General features: G+C 35.0%; 2 protein-coding genes across 4 annotated transcripts; both read right to left on the bottom strand.

Annotated features, from left to right (window-relative positions):
- Positions 1 to 1,773: 1,773 nt before the first annotated feature.
- Positions 1,774 to 13,216, bottom strand: LOC135685689 (proteasomal ATPase-associated factor 1). 3 transcript variants are annotated; one of them, XM_089112739.1, is made up of 11 exons: positions 13,109 to 13,216; positions 12,779 to 12,816; positions 12,396 to 12,506; positions 9,762 to 9,847; positions 9,045 to 9,143; positions 8,178 to 8,328; positions 7,757 to 7,801; positions 7,038 to 7,184; positions 6,041 to 6,132; positions 4,759 to 4,957; positions 1,777 to 3,292 (listed from the first exon to the last, which is right to left on the bottom strand). In XM_089112739.1, exons 1-11 carry the CDS (start codon positions 13,189 to 13,191, stop codon positions 3,105 to 3,107), a joined length of 1,239 nt encoding a protein of 412 aa, XP_088968865.1. In that variant the 5' UTR covers positions 13,192 to 13,216; the 3' UTR covers positions 1,777 to 3,104. The 3 variants fall into 3 exon arrangements, with proteins under 3 accessions (XP_088968866.1, XP_088968865.1, XP_065057770.2); XM_065201698.2 differs by having other exon boundaries at positions 1,779 to 3,292; positions 9,762 to 9,851; positions 12,400 to 12,506; XM_089112740.1 differs by lacking the exon at positions 12,396 to 12,506 and having other exon boundaries at positions 1,774 to 3,292; positions 9,762 to 9,851; positions 13,109 to 13,196.
- Positions 13,217 to 15,398: 2,182 nt separating this feature from the next.
- Positions 15,399 to 19,856, bottom strand: LOC135685235 (radial spoke head protein 3 homolog B). The gene is made up of 7 exons (XM_065201103.2): positions 19,623 to 19,856; positions 18,920 to 19,013; positions 18,225 to 18,512; positions 17,629 to 17,916; positions 17,127 to 17,205; positions 16,692 to 16,778; positions 15,399 to 15,986 (listed from the first exon to the last, which is right to left on the bottom strand). Exons 1-7 carry the CDS (start codon positions 19,730 to 19,732, stop codon positions 15,628 to 15,630), a joined length of 1,305 nt encoding a protein of 434 aa, XP_065057175.2. The 5' UTR covers positions 19,733 to 19,856; the 3' UTR covers positions 15,399 to 15,627.
- Positions 19,857 to 19,865: the final 9 nt, after the last annotated feature.

Below are 19,865 nucleotides of genomic sequence, written 5' to 3'. Positions count from 1 at the left end.
CTTTATAGCAATCCTATTCAAATGAGCTAGGCTTTGTTCAAATTTTATATTAAGCTGCACAAGTTCTTATAACCTTAATCTTTGCTGACCCTTGGTATTCTTAAAATTTGGTGATTCCCAGCCTAAAATTATCTTTCAGTCATTATTGACACAACGTATAAATCTGGTAAGAATCGAGAAAGAAAGTTCAAATCTTTGCTACTGTTTTTCTTTATCTAAAAAAGGAATAAAAAACGCTAACACAATACAAGCTTGATGAGTGTATCTCAAACTTTTTGCACGAAATTCACACTTGTCTTGCTGCTCTGAAAACTCTTATTCTCGATTAATCCTTGAAGTTTACCAACTTCGACCGACACCATTCTTACAAAATTAATTCTTATAAGACAGTGTATAGCTTCAAATTCATAAGCTACAAAATCGAGAAGAAAATGACAAAAACCGCAGCAACACAAAATTGTGCCTTTAATAATCGAGTAAATATTGCTGGACTGAATGCATTTTGTCTGATAATTTCCTTGGACATGATACAAAATTATGTATTTTCTAGCATATGAGCGGCCCTGTTATGATAGAACTAGGAATATTTATAGTGAAATGCCTAATTTCTATCTAGCTTCAATTTTCTATTTAGAAGCGGGGCTACGCGGTTTTCAGATCATTCTGCGCTTTTCAGATCATTCTGCGCTTTTCAGATTATTCTGCGTGTTACTTAAATTGGTAGTGTCTTGTATATTCATTCTTTAAAGAAAAGGTCTTGCACTCTACAAAGTTTCTTTGTAAAACAAGTTAAAATTGTTTTGAGGGCATTTTATTGTGGCTTATTCATTGTGATATAGCAAAAAATGTTTAAATGTCACCTAAATCTATTGTAGATTCCCTCTTCCAATGGCACAATGGCCGACTAGGCAGAGATGCCCAGAAGTTCAATCGCAGATTTAAGAGAATAAAGACGAATGGGCCTGGAGGCCAGTGGCACAATGGCAGAAGCGGTCGAGAGATGAGGCGCTATGGCATAAACGAGAACCGTATTGATGAAATCGTGACCCTGCTTTTAGACGCCACATTCCGATACCCGAAATTTCTAAGAAGGTTGCGAAATTATAAATACAGGAGTTCGAGGGCCTGATATAAAGACAGGAATTACCACTTAAGTGTACAGTTATCATTTTGCAATCGTAGAAAGTGCATTGAATGCGACATTGATATGTTTAAAGAATAAAAATTAATAAAATTAGAAGATATTTTGAGTGCTGTTTGCATTTCAATGGCCTCTGCTTTACATTAATCAAAAAACTCTTATGACTTGTACAGCCTTGTCAAATTCAGTAAACAACTCACAAATATTTCCCTTAATCATAAACTCTCAAAACTAGCAAAGTCATAATTTCGTTCGAAAGGCTTTGTACAGGGTACAGGGGTGTGTTCGAAGGTCCTTTGGCTTTCAAATTTTGCATCTTTTGAACATGACCAGTTAAAATCAACGAAGTTTTTTCATATCGCATAAAGAATTCGGTGGTAGGAGCATTAGCGGCTCTTATTAATTGAGGAAAATTGAGTGAAAAGGGTGTCATGAGAAAAGCTAGAATGAAACTGTATACGATGCAGCCATGATTTAAGATAGTTTTGATTAATTGCTGCAAAGTACCATGAGATGTAAATTTTGTCCACAAGTCTTTGCAAATGATGCAACTTCTCGTAAAAATAGGAATCTAGACACGTCTTTCTAACAAATTTTCAGTCATATTCAAAATATCCCTTTGCAACCAAGTTAAGCGATAAAGACATGGGTCATCTGCGAAGGAGCGTTCACGATCACGATTCAACTTGGCAGGGGAGAGTAGTGTAAAAATCGGACTAGAGTCGCAGAACTCGGGAATAGGGGTAAAGTGTATCATGAAAATTGACACATATTTCTGTATAATACATACTAGCTAATATAACAGGAAGCTAAAAACAATTAAAAGCTAAATTGCACATTCTAAAAACATTTATCGCATTGACAATTTCAAATTTGACTAGAAACTTTTATAGCTTTTATCGTTAGCTGCTTTGACAATTTCAAAACTTTTATTTTGGTGCCTTTTGAAAATCTTTTTAGATAAATACCTGAGTACAATTAAAAGTGCATTTGTATTTGCAACAAGAGGGGTGTCACATACTTTACAATGGTTGACGTGGCTGGCTGTGGTCAAACATTACTAAATCTAATGCTAAAAGTGGTTGATATCAACTTCTTAAAGGGAGAAAGCCTATTGACAGGAGCTTTTCTTGTGGAATGGGGTTGGTATCCGTCTCTTCCACGTTGACCTGTTCACATTTCAACCAATCAACGAAAACTCTCTCTTTCCACGAAAGTAAGAAAATATTTTTCTCTCTAGAAGCATATTACCTGTTAAACGCAGGTTCATTAAGTTTTACATCCGCGCAACATTCAATACACCATGCTAAAGATGTCATTCTTGGAAAAGACCTAGCCGTGTTTTATCCATCCCTTTAAGGCCCACATTACTCTAATAGAATCAGGTCGATTTTTCATGCCAATTAAAACGACAACTAAGTTATTTAACAGAGGTTAACTCACCCAGCCGTCAATCTTTATCAATTTGTTTTCGAAAACCTGAATCAGAACAAAACGCAGGCAGTGACTGTGAAAGATGTCAGCAAACTGTTTTTTGACATTTCTCATTCTGTACAATAACTTGATAAAAGAATAACAACCTTATAAAAATGTCCACTTTTTCTCAGAAATTTTATGTATGTAGCAACAATTCCAGAGAAGGTAACAATAGATAATGAATTCTGAAGCAAAATCTTTTGCAATGAAACATTTAGCTTGACTGTCGGATAAGAAAATATTTATAGCTAAAGATTCCTATAGTTGACTAACATCTGTGTCAGCAGTGCATCATATAGGTCATGGTGAAAGGAAAATAATGATTGCTAGGTTAGTTGTTACTGTGTTAAATAGTCAATCTTACGCATATCCTTAAAAGCAGTCTTTCAAAACATGTCATGAATGTAGATATGTTCTGGAACCAAATTGTATTTCCATCCTCGAAACAAACTCCCATTGTAGCCAATACAGCCATGAGTCAATACAATCATACATGAAATTGCCATTTTGTCGGATCCAAGCAATATTTCCTTATCACTCCATCTCTGCAAGCAGAGTATACATCTTCCCCATAGCAACAAAATCTATAAATAGGATCGTCGTCTGGTCCAGTAAGCTGCAATGTTTCCTTCACATTCTGCTCAAATGGATTGTAGATTTGCAAAGAACCGTCGCCTGAAAAGCAGAAAAGCCTTTGTTTGGTTTCTTAAAATTTTTGCTTTTATCATTCTTACTCAGATATTAACATATCTGAAGAAAATAGGCAGGCAGATTGTGAAAAAGTAACTTGATAAAAACAGCTAGAAGAATATTTTGAACTCTTTTCGAACTTTCTCTTACTTAAATTCTCCCTTTTTCGTCCATTTGCCCTTTTTATTCACTTCGTGCCCCTTTGTCTTCTATATGCCTTTCGTTTATTCCCTACTGGTCTATGTTATAGAGTATAATACTCTTTCTTTTCTTTTCTATTCTATATAATCTAACATCATCATATTTCAGTCTTCCATTTCCTCTGTCTGTCTTCTTCATGTTGCTGGCTTATCTTCACTTAAAATTCTTACCCATCCATTTCTTGCATTTACTCTTAATGTACCACATTCCAGGCAGCTGTCCATCTTTTCTTTACTTGCTTTCGCCTTCCTTTTGTCAACCACCTTACCACTAAAATTCCCGTCCACTGTTTTTCGTCACGTTAAAAACTCCTTAAAAATTCGTCAAAAACTAAATTGTGCGTGACCATCTACACGACCAATGAAATTTTTTTGGAGACTCAGACTCGGTTCCCACTCTACGAGACGAGAATGCCAGTAACTACAACTGATACCCACTTATCAGATCTTGTGCAAATAAATGTAAAACGAGTTGAAATTTTCTGACGCTTGAAAAAATGGGCAAAAATTGTTTTTTAACGTTAGGGGAAGATGTATTGTAAACCGAAGTGGGAATGCTCAGACAAGACCTTTTTGGATAGGTTAAGGATTGAGGATTCCAGAGAGGGATATAACTCATCTGATTAAATAAAAATATACTGTAATGTGCTTTTTTCACATTTAGTTTTTATGCAAAATATTTTATAGTATAGCACACCCTTGCTCTGCAATACAGTAAAGAAGTAAATCTGCACAACAACTAGGAAAATATAATTAATCTCCTTCAATGTTTTAGAGCAATCCAGCCTAGTTTAATGATTTCGATAAATTGCTGCGTTTATTGCTTTGCTGCATCGATACTATCAAAAACATGCCTGCCGAATATCAACAGAACCGAAGCAACCAAAGCAAGGCTTGAAACAGGTAGAAACACCCTTTGCTGAAAGAATTATCGACCCTCTGTTCATGACGATACGGTGATACAATTTACGAGAAACTAGGAAAATGGTAACATCCAAATAAAGACAAGATTTCAGCCACTTAAATTCAGTTCTAGAAAAATCCTGCAGCTTTTGCACACTTATGCCTCCTTTCACTTACAAAAAGAAGAGAGAGGCTGCAAGAAAAGGAATAGCTCAAACTGATCTTGGCATATCCCTGAACGCTTAAGGAAATATTATTGGTTTTGTCCTCTTCAAAATATAATTAAAGCGGATAGATGAATAAAATTTCTGCAAAAAAAATATCGGTACGTAAAAAATGCAAACATACCTCGGGCTACAAAAATCTTATTGTTATGCACTTTTAAATGGTGAACTGAAGACTCTCCCATTGAATATGTTGAAGATGCCGATGCCCCATTTCTCAGGTCAAAACAAAATATTGTTCCATTTTCGCATCCGCCAATAATTTGGTGTTCGTTGACAAAATCGCAGCAGTTAATTGCAGAGTGACAATTAGACTGGAAGATCTATCAAGAAGAATGTTGTAAAATGAAAGCTAATTACATAAGAAAAATACAACATACACTTAACTTGGCTTTTCATGGAGAGCTATAACACCCCTGTGTAAGAAAGCAAAACAAAATCTGTCTTGGGCTGGAAAGGGATCAGTAAAATTTCACCGAGAGACGGGTGTTAACGAGAACTGTCAAAGAGATTTCTTGACTCTCAGCATTTCTAGGAAAAAAATTCAAAGGGAGAAATTTCAAGACCGATTGGAGTAAAATACGCTAGGTTGCAGGGGACGTTATGACATGGAAAGATACCCGGTCATTCAACTTTTCAAAGAGAAGGCTAGGTCAGGAAAGTTTTCACCGGGACAGTTTTTACCGGGACAGTTTTCCCCGGGACAGATTTCAAAGGGACAGTTCTCAAAGGGACAGTTTTCCCCTGAACATTTTATGCCGGGCTTGTTACAAAGTTGTGTGTTAGAGTATTTATATTGACTTGCACACAAATTACCGCAAACATTTTTTTATGTATCAAGGAATTAACAAAAAGAAGCTTACACCTTATCCAAACTTTTAACGACAATTCCATTGTAACGAAAAATCCTGACATTGAGAAAAGTCGTTTGCTCTTTACAACTATGCGCATAAAAAACTTTTTAAAGTCAGCATGAAGTAATAGGCAAGAATACATAACATGTTACCAACTTGGAGGCACTGCTATTTAATAAAAAGCAATAAACCAAATAATAGCTAGGAAAATACAAATTATAGCCATCTTTATTAAGAGATACAGCATTTAGACATGTGAGCTGCTTTTTGTTAACATGTCTAAATAAAATTTTATTTATAGCACAAAGCAGCCAAAAAGCTCAACGCAGAAACAGAAAAAGTCGTAAACTAAAAACTTTCCTTACTCTGAAGAAAAAAAGGAAACGACTGGAAATTTACTTAAAATCAAACATAAATTCCTGAAAGATAGTAACAATATAGCTCCTAAGCAGATAGATACTGGTATAAAAATGATGCAAAAAGAGAAGATTTATTTTATTGGGGGGGGGGGGGGGGGGAAGGCTGGGCATCAACAATGAGAACATGCCATACCTGTGTACCGCTATTAATGTCAATGGCTTCTAGTATCCCATCTTCCCTTGCGATCAGTAAAGCTCTGCCACCCAAGCCATCTTCACCAGTACCTAAGAAGAGAAAGGCTTGTTTATTACTTTCGATTCAAGAACAGACGGGGGCTTGAATAAATGAGGAAGCTACTCGATAAACCAGGAAACTACTCGAACATTTTCCATCTAAGATTAATTATCTTTCTTTGAAAAATGCTATAGATACAAATACTGTAAAATATAACGTTTATCCTGCCTTATCAATTACATCACTTATTACAACAAATAACATTCATTAGGAAACTCGTGTGTTCTCATTGGAAATGCACTACAAATAGACCAACTAAGAATAAAATTGTCCAACTTCTAGATGTATCTTACCATGACTTCTCTCTTATTCAGTTTGAAACCAAAACGTATCTTATATGATGCTTCAAAAACACGGGACATAAAAGTATGTCTTGATACATGGCGGACCATAAAAATATTTGGGATATTCGCTGGACAAAAACTTCCCATGGCAAAATAAAAGATGTTCCGTGATTTGGTACATAAACCGTTGAAATTTATCTGGTGATAAAACTTGATGATAAATGTTACAAGGGTAAAGGTAGAAGCTGCTGATTAATATCGAATGTACTATCCAGTTTTCTATAAAAAGGGTACCATAACAACAAGGGTCAACCACAGACGAAACAACAGAACTGCTAAGAGCAGAGAGGGGATTCCTGAAATTTACATTCCAGTTTTTGAATCGTGTTTGTAAAACAGATTAAATTTTTATTTTTTATGTATTGTCAGAGGAAAATACAAAGAAATAAAAACGGGACAAAACGGTCTAATGGATGCGTAGCCTAGTAGTTGCCAAATTCCGTAATGTTAATTAAGCTTAGATCTCACACGAGATATAGCACAAAGTATCATAAAACACAGAATCGTGATCAGAAATTAAAATAAGCAGGCAAAATTTTTTTAAATAGTACCTTCCATAGGGGTCTGGTCGTTAAAGATTCCTGGATTGCAAGCCCCAAGAGCACAAGAGTTAATAACGCACTGTGTATCGACTAGCGTTTGCTTGCATTTCCCTTCGCCACAGTCCCAAAGTTTTGCAGTTCCATCTCGGCTGCAAGCTGGAGAAACAAGAAACTGAACTATGAGTATTCTAGCTGATGCAGTGGGATGTATCAACTGACAGCACAGTAACAGCAGCTAAATGTAAAACAGATGCATAATGTGTCAATATGGAATAATTGTTAATATTGTGAATGTGTATCCAAGGGCCATGTCCTGAATTTCCAGATGGATCGGCCATACAGTAGAGAGCGTTTGGTTACCAATCATCAGAGCGACGACATAAAGTGCCACTGGTGGAATGTTCAGGTCCTTGCCTTGTCGTGTCACAGCTCAAATTTTCTATAGAGTGAATTCTTCTGAAATATATGGCGAATTTTGCTACCCATTTTTGGGCGACCTCTACATACTTGAAAAGTGCAATAAATATTTCGAATCATTTAAATAATAAATACATAAAAATGCAAGTGTAAGACCATTTTGAATAAATTTTTCCCTTGTCATAGTAAATGCTAGAAAATCGAGCAGAAAATCGAAACAAGTTTTTTATATAGTCATTTATTTTTGCAGGAAAAATGCCTGATAATTAATTTAATAATTTTTGCAACATATCGCTTAAAAATTTACTTACATATAAAAGTCTTCCCCTTGTCAATAATAGCTGTATCAGTTATTGCTAGAAATAGAAAAAGTAATTATGAAACTATAAAGAAAGTAATAAAAGATTAAAGAAATTGTAATTCGCAAGAGTTTAAAGAAATCTAATATTCTTTACAATAAAAAATCGAGCATATAGTTCTTATAAACTTTGCAATAAAAAATTGGAATTATAACTGAATAGAGTATATTTGAATCATAATAAACTGACCTATAATATCGCACATATTAGAAGCCAATCGAGCTTCTGTTCTTTTTTCCAGTGGGTAAAATGCATTTTCAAGTAAAAAGGCACCTTTTATTGCGTTAAAATGAGTGTCTTGTGACATTATTCTATGTCAGCGTAAATTACTAATCAAGTTAAGTTAATAAAAAAACCTTCTCTGAGAGGCTACCTGCACTGTGTCCGACTAGAACCCTAGGGCAGGATCCATTCTCAACGGACCAGATCCTCAGTCTCATATCAATGCCTCCACTCAAGGCTACAACCCCAGAGGGAAAGAACCTGCAGTGTGTCACATCACTGACGTGTCCCTCTAAACATCGCTGAAAGAAAGGCAAAAACAAAGGATGAATAACTTTGCTAGAGAAAGATACTGCAAATTAAGTTGTTTAATAACAATCTATAAAAGTAGCTATTACAATTGAGACATAAATAATCACTAATTATCAACATTTTGGTAGAAGTAAAATGATTTTTTTGCATCGATTAAGAAGCCAAACGATTGTCAATTCATAACCTTACAGCTAAATAACACAATTAGAACCATCTTTTATTTTTTGTTACAAATTGTTGTTGTCATAAACATAATTCTTTCGATGATGAGCACCATTAGACTTTTTTAGGGTTTTTGCACACAGACATGAACGACACACGACTTCTGTACTCTGTAATCCTGCTTTCAGTTCTGTTCAATGGGTAATCTTTAGCTTAGAGATGTGTGAATATCTCCTGATACTTCAAAAATTCTAACATTTTTGTCATAAGACTATTATCATACGATCTACTAAAAGATCATGTACATGTTAAAATACAGACAAAAAGATAGGTATCGATAAAAAATTGGCAAATATAATAGATAACAATTAAACATGTGTCATTTAATAATGTCTTCTGCAATGAATAACTTTCAAGCAACATTAAGATATTTCTAAAGAAAGTTTCTAAAATATACTAAAATATAATTGGCAGCAATTGGAAAACTTCTTAAAATATTTTAAGAAGAATGACATGTCTTGTATCTCTGAAACTCATAGTTTACCCTAACTACTCCATCAGAAGTATTCCAGATATTCAAACTTCCATCATCACTTGAAGAAATCCCAAGAGCTCCACCAGGGGACACATCAACACACCTAACCTTAAAAAAAGAAATTTTGTCTAGCGTATTTTACTAAATACAGGAATAGCATTGTATATCTCAGTAATTATATTGCACTGTATTATATGGCACTATTTTAATTGTCTGGTACAGCCTTCTTTCTTATTACATAGCATATTGATATCAAGTTTTCACTGTTACTTTATTTTTGCTCTCCTATTATATTTGTTAAAGTAGAGAATTGCCAGTGCTTAGGCCCATGAAGTTGGATTATTACTTGAAATATATATCTGTTTTTCTTGATTCAGTTTGAACAAAACAGCAATCTTTTGTTACAACATAAGTAAACAAGTGAATCAATTAATCAGTCAGTCAATCAATCAATCAATCAGTCAATCAATCATACCAATCAATCAATCAATCAATCAACCAATCAATCAATCAACCAAAGATTGTCTTCCTAGGATTCACATTTCATCAAATATGAAGTCACCAGGATTCTGCAAGACCTAAACTTAACTATGAATAAAATAATACACAGTTTCTGAATTCATTTATAAGGATCCTTATACTGAAGGGTAGCAAGAATAATTCTATCATGAAGAGATGAAGATAAATGCAACTGGCATCTAAATTTTGAAAGAATTGTAAACTCACAGCCTTTTTGTGGATGTTCCTGAAGGTTGAAAATGGTGCATGGAACACACTGGACACATTTTGTCTTACAGAGGAAACTTTGATTACCATCTAAAATTATGATCAAATAATTACTGTGATTTGAACTTCAATTTCATGCTGTCATGAATTATTGGCAGACATGTCAGTGTCCCAGAAATAGGACTGCCTAAGAAATATAACATTTGAATATCATGATATAGTATTCCTAGAAACAAAATGGCATAATAACATAGTGATCTATCAGATTTTTCTCAAAACTAGTAAACTCTAAAGTGAACAAAAGCTAACAACATAACTTGATAATTTCTCTAACATTTTAAAAATATCATTGGTACAGAAACTATACATCTAGCAATAACGTTTTTAAGCATAATAAAAATAGGCATTGCCCAGCCTAATTGTGTGGGTGCTGATGTCCCATCAACAACTTGCTTGATCCACAGAGAAATTTTTCATCACATTCCACTGTTATGTTAACCCTGATGACTGCCAACAAATGGGTTCAAGACAAGATTTTTGCTTGTACATTTTTAATCAATGCATGTTTTATGATTTAAAAGATATGGAGTGGGTAGAAGATGCAGTTCAGTTATGTAGGAATAGATAAAGCATTCTTGTTATAGAAACATATTAACATACAGAAACAGAGATAATCACTAATAAATGAGGAATTACAAAGGTTGCATCCACCATTTTTTGAACAATTTTTTAAGCAAATAAATCAATATTCAGATGGTTACTTGTATATGCAGTCCTTTTCGTTTAGCGCGTGCGATCGCACCCGCACACGCCTGCACACGCGCAAGTTAAATTGCGCGTGCTTTTGACCACACGCGCAAACAGGTGTTTTTGCAGTTTTCTGTTAAAGGGCATCTCCAGCCAAATTTTGCACTTGCATTTTATTGGCAATTTTTATAAAGAAGTTGAGCCTGTTGTTCACGAATTCGTTATTTGTTTTTCGATATTTTTTTACAGTTTGTGAGATATAAGCTCTTGCATTTCGATAATTTAATTGAATTAACCGACAAAAATTTTTGGTTTGGTGACACTGTGACGCAATTTTGACGTCACAGTGTATTTCGGATAGTCTCGCCTCAAACCGAATCGAACGACGGCGATTCGCAAATTGAACACTGCAAGTGATGGTACTTTCAGTTCTGTTCCGCCAGCTTTTAGTTTGAGCATTTCAGACACCAATTCTGAAGCCTTTAGTTGTTCATCGTTTCTGGAGAACAACTGAAGTGACAATTTCGATTAATTATACGCGAGGGAAGAGCTGGAACAGGAACTGGAGCTGGATGAGTTATCAACGCGTGACCATGACTCCTTCACGCTTCGGTGGAAGATATACGAAATTCATGGCGAACGAGAGCCGCACATTGTGACGTCAGAATGTCACCAAACTGATTCGGCTTTTGTCGTTTTTTTTCTCGGAAAGGTGCAACTTTAAAGCCTTATAACTTCTAAACTAATTGGAATTTTTCAAAAACGATGACTTTGTCATAATACACGCACCAGATGCTAACTTTTAAGTCATTAAAAAAAATTTTTTTTGCTGGAGAGGCCCTTTAACATCAATTTCCCATGGTCTCATGATTGTTTATCCTTTCCCTTGTTACTTGATTCGCACTTTTGACCACAATATGATTTTTCCAATTTTCGGAAGTGATGTTTGGCTTTTGACTGAGTGCTCCATCCAACTTAGCGTCTCGTCTTTCAGCTAAGTCGCCATTAGCATGTTAAGTGTGATAACTGATTTCCTGTCAAAACGTAATTAGGCCCTGAAAGCAAGTAGCTGTTGGAAACAATTTTTACTTGCTCTTGTAACTTTGGAGAGTTACGACGACTTTTAAAAGATGGCTGCTAAGGGCAACAAAATCTGTTATGTATTGATTAATTGAGTTTTGCTCTTGCACGTATTCGAGTGGCTTTTTCCTTTTACCAATTTTATCAGGTTTGTACTTCAAATTTTCTTACAAGTGCGATCGCACGCGCAAATTTGTTTACATGTGCGATTTGCCACACACGCGTAATTTTGCTCACGAAAAGGACTGTATATGCAAGATGAGTGATCAAAAATCCCAAATTGTTTTATACCAGAAGCACCAATGGACACTTCCCTTGTACAGGATTGTGTTAACAGGCACGGCGGAGCAGGGGGGGGCTGGAGAAGCTTTAGCCCCCCACTTTTTGCAAAAAAATGCCCAATATTTAGTACTAAAATACCAGTAAAGCCTCTTTTTATAAGGTTTTAGCCCCTCCACTTTTTTTAGACCCCCTCTTTTCTCAACGCTCCACGGTGCCTGGTAAAGTATTTTGTGCCTGTGAACATATTTTTCTAATCTGAATATGTGACATATAACGTTTCCCAAAATCATGATATAAAATTTCTGGTACTTCCGAGTTAACTGCCAATGAAGTAACTTTGCTTATATAGGCTATTTTCCAAAAATTGCTACTCATGCATCAATGATGCCATTACCATGACATTCCTGTATGTCACCAGGACATCACATACAACAGGACATTCCCCTCTATCATTGTACAATGTTTATCATTCTTGGTTCTGCTTCTAGGCCTCTAGATTTTGCAAGCAAGCATTATTGTCTAAACTTACAGTAGAGAGAAGCTCAGCTGTGAAATCATTATGGTCAACTTCTATGTGCATGTCTGAATAATTTCTGGCTCCATTTGACAAAATATTTCCATAAATAGGCTTTTTACCTGAAGTAAAAAAGAATTTTGAAGAGTTCTATATAATGAGTTCTATAAGAGTTTTATACAAACGTTTTACAAATTGAGACTATAAATTCTTATTTTTTTATTTCATGCTGGTACTCTAAGGTTGGGGATAGACAGAACAGAAAAGACCTTTAAATAAATGAAAAATTGTATTAAATTGTTGGGGGGGGGGAGTGAAAAATATTATTTACATTAACAGTAGGAAATTTCTTTAAGAATTTCGAAAATTCCAGCCACAGGTATGCTGATATTACCTTGAATATGACACGAGATCCAAACTTTTTCACCTTTTCTATAAAATAAAAATTGTCGACCTTAATTATGTCATTTGCACTTGGTCACCTAACTCACAGCAAAATCAGAAAAGATACAGGATTCGACAAGAAAAATTGTGTTCTTGCTGTTTATAACTACATTTTGAGCATTATTAAAAGTGAACTTTGTAACCACTTTTATCTCAAGATGTTTTTCCAAGAAAGCCTAGTAGTACAACTGTGATACATCAAGATTTTGATAAAATTGGGCCAGTTTCAGTTCATAGTTATTAAGTCTGTGGATAATTATAATCGTCTGCTTTGTTTTACCTTATTCCATCTTGCCAGTCGCTTCGAATTCGGATAAATGGAAGGTTTTCGCGAGCTTTCAAATTTCCCTCCGTGTCCGACATTTTGGTTTATGTTGTTGCTGTTGCATCTCTCAGGTCTGGTGTAAACGGGGGGGGGGGGCTCAAAATAAACAGGGGGGTTGAAATGAACAATAGAAGCAATATATATACGTAGATAGATAAAAAATAGATCTCTTGGATTTACAAAACATGAACCCGTCAAATATGACAAAATGATGACCCTTTTGTAGCTTGTTTCATCCTATCATTACATTGAATGAAACGCCAAAAGGGTAAGCTACCAAATTCAAATTTGAAGAAGAGTTCCTAAAATCTTATATTATGCAGAATTCTTGCTAGCATTGTTTTTGAGAAGTGTCATTGTTTCCTTGATAACGGGCTATGCTCGAAACGTCGTTATTTATTTTAAGAAATTTACCCTGGTACAATTTACTTACATTGATCTCGTTGTTATTGTTTCCTATCGGCAAATCTGAAAATTTCCTTCGCATAGCATAAATGCAATCTTTGATGACATAATTTGTTTCAAAACAAGTTTTGTGATAGGTAGTTTCACTGTGGTCTTATCTTAGGTTAGTCATAAGAAGAAGCAAGAACGCCGGGGCTTTCACCGATATAAATCGATACAATACAAGAAGAGTGAAACTACTCAACAAAAAACAAACGTTGAGACCTTGAAAATGTTAAAGAATTCAGTAAAGCACGATTAATGACACAGTGGTGGCGCCAGGGGAGGGCTAGGGGGGCTACAGCCCCTCCGTCGGAAGCATCTAGCCCCTCCATCGGAGGAAATTTTAGGTTAATGTCGGAGCAAATTTGACAAAAAACGTACGAAAACTGCTTATTTTAGTCATTTTAGCCCCCTGTCGGAAGCTCCAACCCCTCTGTCGGAAGATTTCTGGCGCTACCTCTGATGACAGAGAAATTTGATGAAAAGGTACAGATGTAGTCCTTCCGACACCTGACATCATGTATCGCTAAAGAGATAGCCCAAGGTTACTTTTTTCAGTGTATTACCAACTTACGGGGCTGAAAGCTGTCACACACAAATCCAAAAGAAAATGTACAAATAAAAGTTCAAGCTTCTATTTAAAATGGAAGTGCAAAATTTGAAAAAGAGCTGCATGAATTTAATAAAGAAATATCAAGTAAAGAAAGAGAAAGCTACGCCAAACTAAAAAAGCTACGCCAAAATAAAGAAAGGCACTGCAAAGGGTGGGGGGGGGGCGTTGTAGCAAATCTTTTAATATGGCTAAAAAGTGGAGAGTCACAGCCGATATATAAATGCATGGACTTACCTCGGGGGCGTAGCTGCAATTGTCTTTGTGGTAGGGGCTCGCCCTTCTAAAAAGTTATAAAAAACTCTTTGTTTTCTAATTAGACATTATTAAACAGACTGATGGAAAAGCTTTTATTCTATGGCCACCGTAGCAACTTGTAATCAAAGCGAATGATAACAAAATTTGAGCGCATTGGCCCTTCTCAGGCATCTAAAGATCACCCTTATAAAGGTAGAAAATTCAAAGGTGAGCCAAAAACTGATTCCGAGGGGCAGGGCCACCGAGAGGGAGAAAGGGGGCAAAGTGTCCCAGAGCCTCAAGGTCTAAGGGCCTTATTAAGTAATGAATTCCGTTTTAAAAAGGAATTAATTAAAGGTAACCAATTTATTCTTTCTGTGGCCCTGCCGAAGGGAATTTGATGAGTATATCCTTCACAAAATTTTGAAGACTGTTTTGCAGATTTTCCCAAATATTAAGAGCAAACCTATAAGAGCATAGCCGACAAACCTACTCTCTAATGTCATAGAAAATTTGTCCTTAATTTTTTCACTGACACAGGCCGCACGGGATGCTTTGTTCTTGACTCAAACCTCAGATATTTTAAGCAACTTAGAGGGCTGGTCCCGAGTCAAATTTACAAAAGTTCTGTCTGTTTTTCTTGCGCATTTTCGCAGCTTTATCAAATTTGATAACAATTTTCACCGGAGACGATAAAGAATCAACTAAAACAAAAAAGGAAATATTTAGTGTAAAAGAATATATCGAGGAGCGCGCATTTTTGGAGATACTTTTGCAAAGAAGCGTATTTTCAGCTCTTGTATCAGATTATGCTAAAAACTTTTGTCAATAGTAAATATGGATTGCTATACAATTCATGTCGTGACGTCATGACTCTAACCAAAACGTTTCCACTGTTTGAAAAAAATTAGGGACAAAACATGGTGCTTACTGATAGAGAAGAAATACAACTCGAATGGAAGATTATCATTTTTGAAAGTGATGTTTCAATATCTACCAAAAAAGTTATTAGGCAAATTAACACCATGCGTATATTTACAAAAGACGGTATAAGTATACAACGAAATTTCACAAATATTTTATAACTTCGAACAAGCCACCATGGCTCGTCAGCTTTTTATTAATTCCTAAACAATATTAATATATTTTTTACAACGAAACAAATTATTGTTTCGAAACGTTAATCCTCCTCATCATCTTTTTCCGCGTCCTCGTTTCCACCATCATCATCTCCGCCCTCGTCATCATCCTCTGCGTCTCCGTTCCCTTTGCCATCATCTCCTTCATCTTCCCCGGCATTTTCTTCATCTTCCTTTTCATTTTTCTCTTCTTCTTTATTCTCGTCTTGTGCAGCGGCATCATCTTTGGCTTCTTCCGAAGTATTTTCGCTTTCTTGCTGCGTCGCATCAGTGTCCTCCCGCTCCTTCTCTGCAGCAGCAGCGCGCGCTGCTTCTATTGCCGCGCGGATTCTTTTCTCGACTTCTTCGTCCAGTTTTGTGTAATTATCATGTCTGTTTATAACCACATTGCGAATAATACCTGAAAACGTGCAGAAATGTCTTTCATCATATTTATCATTCAAGTATGGATTCAGAGAAAAAACAAATAGGCTATTGAGTGGATCATTAACAATTAATGAGGAAAAATTCACTAATCAATTGAAAGTAATTGAAAGGATTTCACAGTGTATTGTAAATTAATTTTACACATTAATATTTAAATTGTTTAAAGTTTTTCTGGCAGTCTCTAAGGAACTGATTGGCCAAAGAATCAAGGCCAAAATCTGAAACGCTTCAAGATATGAAAGGTTGCTTTAGATGCAACTTTGCAGTTTTGCTGACTTTTATAGTAAGAAGCACCAAGCTATTGTGTGTGTCTTCATTAATCTAAAAACTACCATCAGAAGGTACACTACAAACTACAAAGCAAAGCAAATAGGGTAAAGTCTTATTCCCTAGCAACTGCATCCCCATGGCAAGCATTTCCCCTGCTTATTTCAGTTTTCAAAGAAAGTAAAAAATTTCAGCTAATTTTGTAAAAGAGGAAATAGTACTGCATTTCTGTGTGCATTAGGTTTTGAGGCATTAGTGATCCAAAAACTATGGTCAAATTTATTTGCTGTTTCTTCAAAGCCTCTTAACTGCATAAGATTCTAAACTTCAATTTGTAAAATATTTATGCTGTATACAGATAACTTTGAGGTTTTTACTATATTCCTTTAACATTACTAGAAAAAATACATACTGTCTGCAATCTTTCGAGCCAGAGTTGCTTTTTCAAGTTGTGTTTCAACACTGTCCATCAACCAAGGCATGAAATATGTTTCAACATCTATAAAAATATAAAACAGTCACAAAATGATACACTTAGTTCACAATAAATTTTTTAACTACAAGCATCAGGCAGAAGTGGCAAAAATCAAAAGATAATGTAAACTAAAATTGAACTTTCACTAACAATTATAAAAAAGAGCTGCAATTGTGTATTTAAAACATGCAAGCAAAGTTTTTCTATAAAAATAAACATGAGTATCAACTTCTGTTTGTACAAAGTTTGTTCATTGCTAATTCTCTAGTTTTCTTGTTCTTCAGAGTATATACTTTGAATACCACCACACATCAAGACTAAAATAGACCTTACGGGGATACAGAAATCGTGCACATCAAAAATTATGATTACCTCTGTCAACAGGATCATAGAAGTATCCATTGTCATTTAATGTTCCAAACACAGAAGGTATTAGATCAGACAGATAGCTCTGAAAAATAGAAAATGATTTAACTTAGAACTTACTGTACATAAAAAGGAAAACATTGCTCAAAGGAAATCAACTTTGAGAGGCAAAATGTGACAATAAATTCCAAATTATAATGTTAATGGTAATAATTATCTTTCTTTCATTAGGTTATTAGATAATTGCCCTTCAGAAATCTTATAAAAGCTTGTGGAAAAACTTACTCCATGATACACACAAAATCAGTCACTTATTATCAAACTAATATCATTAATATTATTAATATTATAATATTATTTTCTATCGTGTTCTTTCGGACCCTGATCCTGACATTTTATGCTCGGAGGAGTGTCAGACGAAAAAGATTTTAGTATGTTGTAAAATGTTTGCTTTTTTCAAAGCCATTTTTAATGTCATTAAATTAGTATATAAGCCTTACTATCTTACCTGTGCAAATGCTCTTGCAGCAATCTTTTCAGAAGTCTCTTTTTCCTTTTTCAATACTTCCAACTGTTGTCTCATCCTCCTTTGCTTTTCTTCACGATGTCTCCTTTCCTGTTCTTCAAGCCTCTGTGTTTCAACAAGCTCTGCATTACGCAGTTCTTCAAACCTACGCTGCTGTGCTCTAAGATTAGCTAATTCTTCTTCCTCCATAACTTCAAGTAGAGCTTGTTCTACGGTTTTTCCAACAAGAACTTCTAAGATTGGTTTGACTTCAATATCGAAATCAAAAAGCTAAAACACAAAAAGAAGAAAGGAAGATAAAGAAGAGTCAGCAGGCACAGAGAAATAATGGGTTGGTAAAAAATTAATTAATACCCAAAAATATTTGTTTGTTCAAACAAGGTAAAAATTCCAAAGACAAAGACAAAAAATAAGTTGAAACTTTATTATTTATTCACTAAAAATGATCCAAATCTGAAATGTTGAAGTGTCACACCATTCATAGAAATTAATTAAATTTTTACTAAACCACTGACAGTTAGAACTACCTTTAAATAATGAATTAATCATTACCATACAAAAATTTACAATTTACTTACTTCCCCCTCTAAAATTTGCGTAGAAACATCAACACCAGTTTTAGCTGGGATGAATAAAGGTGATGGAGGCCGATCAAGAAAAGCATCAGTTTGTGTGTGTACATCAGATTCTTCCACTCGGTCAGTTAATTCTTCTAAGTATAACTCGGTCTGAACATCGATGTGCTTCCTGCCCTCAACTGGCTCAGGTGTTCTTGGCTTTAACTGCTCCTTAGCTCTTTTTCTAGCAATTGCTCTCCGCTTCCCTTCTTGCTGCTTTTGAATTTCAATTGGATCAGGTTGAGCAGTCTTTAAAAAAAACATATATAAATATAAACACTAGGTTTCTTTTATTAGATACAACACATACAAATTTGGAAAATTGAATGATTTCTTAATGTGTACACCTTTGCAATTGTCTTTATTAACAGTTCAGTATGTTAACTTGAATTGAATTTCTGATGAAATTATCACTAAATATGTAAAAGAAAGAAGCATTTGGATAAATGTGTGAGAAGGAAGAACCGCAGGATAGGCTGTCCGCCGGATTCTGTGAATCTTGCAATGAGTGTTGTTATGAGAGATATACAGGAACAAAGCAATACGACAACGAGAATCCAATGTCCATGATAAAATTTTTAAAAATAAATTAAATTTAAAGAATATACTGGATAAATGTATGTTTAAAATATAAATTTAAAACCCATGAAACTTACAGCAGGAAGGACATTTTGTGCATAAGTATTTCCTCTGACTATTCGTCTGTCGTACATAATATTGCCATATGGAGCTGGGCTCTCATTTTCATCCCTGCATTGACAAGAAAAATATATAACTTAAAAATTCAAAACAGTTTAGTATCTGATGTAGATATTTATAATAAATAGTGAATAAACACTTTAGGCTCTAATGAAAACAATTTAGCCAGACTGAACAACCTTTATAAACAAAGATGTCTGTTTTGTGCCCATCATGCTACACTTATCTAAAAACAATGAACCATATTTAAATAAATATCGTCTGTATTGTTATTTCCAGAAGGATTTTTGCAATCATCAATACTTTGTCATTGGTTGAAGTAGATGGAAGATAGGAAATCAACATCTTCAATCGTTTACTCCTAAAGTGGAGCTTTAACAATCAATAACTAACAAATAACAAAGAACGTCTCAAACCCACTATTGCTGTTAATGTCAATCAAACATGGGAGGTCTTAATTAAGCAGATTTCGAAAGTTGCCCAAATTAAAAATTAAATTCGCATTGATACGGTATTCAGATAACATTTGTCTTGAATTAGTTCTTGAAACTTTACACAAAATAAAACAGTACTATGCAAGCGACATTAGATAAAGTATTATACGGCGAGGAATAAAACCGTTAGGAAGCGACGGAAAGGCCTAAGCACCGAATAACTTACTCTAACGCGCTGGCATTTCGGTATTTTTTTCGATTCTGAACTGCCCTTGGTCGACTTGAAAACGTGTATGTTCCAGAACCATCCCTTCTTTGGGACATAACAGCAGCCATTATTAACGAGAATCAAATTTGAAACAAGCAAAATAACGTCAATTTTCAAAGATCATTGAAATGAAATAACTTGAACTTGATCGAAAACCTGCAACTAGGAATGCTCACAATAGCAACGGCATAGCAACAACGA

This window comes from Rhopilema esculentum, chromosome 15 (genome assembly GCF_057945365.1).
Source record: "Rhopilema esculentum isolate cy_ngs chromosome 15, ASM5794536v1, whole genome shotgun sequence".
Lineage (NCBI taxonomy): Eukaryota > Metazoa > Cnidaria > Scyphozoa > Rhizostomeae > Rhizostomatidae > Rhopilema > Rhopilema esculentum.
Note: the sequence above shows the minus strand (reverse complement) of the source record. Positions and strands in the feature narration are given on the sequence as shown.